At 46.5% G+C, this 3267-nt stretch overlaps 1 protein-coding gene across 1 annotated transcript in view; it reads right to left on the minus strand.

Moving 5' to 3' along the window:
• MYF6 (myogenic factor 6) overlaps nt 1-644 on the minus strand; it is a 1614-nt gene extending 970 nt beyond the window's left edge. Inside the window, exon 1 of the mRNA XM_019544016.1 lies at nt 17-644. Within this exon, the coding sequence (XP_019399561.1) occupies nt 17-539 (523 nt within the window). The 5' untranslated portion in view covers nt 540-644. The remainder of the gene's footprint in view (nt 1-16) is intronic.
• Nucleotides 645-3267: the final 2623 nt, after the last annotated feature.

The raw sequence follows: 3267 nt of genomic DNA on the forward strand, positions 1-3267 counted from the left end.
GGGGGCAGCGCCGCGCTTACGTTTCCCTGCTTGGGGCTGAAGCCGAAGGGCTCTCCCCCCATGTCCTGCAGCTTCTCCTGCTGATCCAGCCTGTGCAGCAGGTCCTGCAGCCGCTCGATGTAGCTGATGGCGCTCCTCAGGATCTCCACCTTGGGCAGGCGCTGGTTGGGGTTGGCCACGGTCCTCCTTTTCAGAGCCTCGAAGGCTTCGTTGATCTTCTTCAGCCGCCGCCTCTCCCGCAGGGTGGCCGCTTTCCTCCTGTCCGTGGGGGCCGACTTCCTCTTGCAGGTCTTGCAAGCCCAGATCAAGCACTGGCCGGGGCAGTGCGGGGGCTGCAGCCCCGGGGGGGCCAGGACGTGCTCCTCGCCACTGCTGTCGCTCCCGGCCTCCGGGGGCATTTGGTCCTGGCAGGGGGACAACGTGCCGTCGCTGCCCGGGTACAGGGGGGACCCCTCGGCCATCTCCAGCTGCTGCAGGGCTCCATTGTCGCCATCCAAGTAGAAGAAATAGGAGCCCGTCTCGAAAAGGTCCATCATCATGCTCTGCCCTCGGCCTCTCTGCCTCTTGCAGTGGGGCGAGAGGCTCAGAAAAGCCCCCGAAGGAATTTAATTAGTGCAGTGACATAAGTCTCCCTGCTTTATATATAGTAGCTGCTGAAACTCTATCCAACTTTTAGCTGTCGCGGTGCATCACCCTCCAAATCTGCTTCCAGCCAGTCCCCTGGGTGCTGTCCTGAGAACATCTCCTATTTAGAGAGAGCAGGGGAGCAGCCAGCCTGGCCCGAGGCTCCTCGCAGTGGGCAGCCCTGGCTGTGGGAACCGCACTGGACCGGGTGGGCAGGGGTCTGAGACAAAGCAGCAGGGCTTGCAGCTGAAACTCCCCTCCTCCCTTGGTGCTAAGTATAGAGCTTCACAGAGGGATTTCAAAGGCAACTCCAAATAGCCAGCTTAATATCTGCAGAAGAGTCCCTGCTATTTTTTTTTTCCGCTTTCCAACATGCCATTCCTGTGACCCAAGACATTAGTGCCAACCCAAGGTTAGCAGGAGCAGCACGCATTTCTTGCAGGAAAGCTGCCCAGTAATAAACATTGGCTTTAACCATCTGGCAGAGGCTCCTGGGTGGAGCACTACACACTATTGCTAAGTTAAAAGTAATGGAACTTTTGGATGTTGTTTGTACCTGGAGAGGACTTGAAGCAATGCAAAACTCTCAAACTCTTGATTCAGAGATGATAGTTCAACTAAGAAATCGCAATTAAAAATATCTCTCTCTGCAACCTTTTGGGCACACCCTTCTTCAGGCTGAGGGAAAATTAAAGATGGTAAAAGTCCCCCAGAGATAGAAAATAAAGTTTATTTGGAGGGAACTTAGACACAGTTATTGCTCCTCCAGAGAGCTGGGACTCTCCCTTTCTGAAAGGGGGCACATCCATTCGAAAGAGTTTTATCAATCAGACTTAGGCTCATGCCCTAGCTGCCTCAACCCACTGCAGCACATGAGAGATGCCTGCAGCACATGAGAGATGCAGCACTGCATTTAGCTGAACTCATTTATAGTTTGTAGATATTCCCAATAAAACATGGGGGGAAAATGAGACACCTAAGCAAGCCCATGAATACAGGCTAACCAAACCAATTAAGTACCCTGCAGAATCAATCCCTTGCACTTCTGTTAATTTCTCTAGTGCTATAATGGAACTGATCCTGATCAGCAGAAACACTGTAAACTGATTCTTCCACTGATGTTAGAGGCTCAATGGGATTTTTTAAACTAAATTTTGCAAGAGTAGGCTACATATTTGCCCTAATAAGTCATGATGCCATCTGGTTTTGAACGAAACAAGAAACGCTTAAATGCTCAATTTAACACTTTCAACATAAATTATAATGGAGGGGGTCTAGGAAAATTACTGTGTTGTGATTTTTTGCTAATAGATGCTTAGTATCTCTTTCTTGGATCACAGAAGAGTGGGAGAGGCTGTTGAGGGCCAGACACAGGTACACATAGAGATAATGTGGTTGATGAACAGCAAGTGATTTTAGTCTGTTCTCTCTGCCTTTTCCCCCTTTAGATGTCTTGCAGTTTTATTGTAAACATTATAACAATGCTCCCAAGTGGACATACAGTTTGTTTTTCCTTATTACTACTTTGACTTGAGGTGAATGATTTTTAGTAGGAATTTCAAAGATATTTTCAATAAAAAAAAAGTTACAAAATAATTTATAGAAAACAGAAAGTTTGCTAATGTCCACAGTTGTTCTTAAATATTGTTGCAGGTAAAAACAATTTTAAACTAAATGAATTCCAGTCTAAAAAAATATGACTACCGCACAACTAGCTATCTGGGCGGTTGAACCATCACAGCCTTGAACTGAGTAATCAGCAGCTAGGAAGGAAGGAGACCAGCAAAGACTGCACCCAGTCTCACACAGGTGACAGAGTCAATGCCTCAAGCTGTCAATAGTGTCACCACTGAACAGTGTGGAAGAACATTCTGAGATTGATCTAGGATAGTAGTTCTCAACCTTTTAGACTTAAGGCATACCTCAGAAATCATTAGACATTAGCTTTCACTCTGTCTCTCCTTTGGACAAATTATAAAGCAATTGATTGGTTGCAAACTCAGAAAGGCCGCAACAGGTCACAATGTTTTTGACACTATTGGATACATGTTTTAAATCTCTGGGTTTATCTTATGAATCACATACAGGTGTTTACACACCCAACAGTACATATTGCATGGCACTCTGGCTGAGAGTCACTGTTCTTTGAGGGCTAATAGCATGGATACAGTTGTTACATCATTGCTTGCTGTCTGCACTGGAACCATATGAGTGGTGATTGATGTGATGACAGATAGCCTTTCTCCTAGCAGGTGCCATGAAATGGTGCTTGTGCACCACAGTGAACCTTTTAATGTGTGTAGGGTGCGTCCCAGGGCATCCAAACAGTGACTAGCCTGTCAAATTCCTCTAAGCAAGTCAGCTGCTCCTACTGATGTCAATAGGAGTTCTTGAGTAAAAGAAGAAACAAAAGACCAAGCCATCCCATCCTCCAGCAGTTATCTACTGGGAGTAAGAGACAACTGTTCTAGTACCTCACTATAAAACAGGGCCAAAATATATACGTATGCTATTGAGGGGGAAGTTCAGCTTAAGGAAAAAGTGTCAAATTTGATCTGAAAATATGTCCCATTTAGTTTGAAGTCTGCTGTAGCCAGCACCATAATTCTCTCTCTCTCACACACACACACACACACACACACA

Source organism: Crocodylus porosus, unplaced genomic scaffold, assembly GCF_001723895.1.
Source record: "Crocodylus porosus isolate Cpor-Errol unplaced genomic scaffold, CroPor_comp1, whole genome shotgun sequence".
Lineage (NCBI taxonomy): Eukaryota > Metazoa > Chordata > Crocodylia > Crocodylidae > Crocodylus > Crocodylus porosus.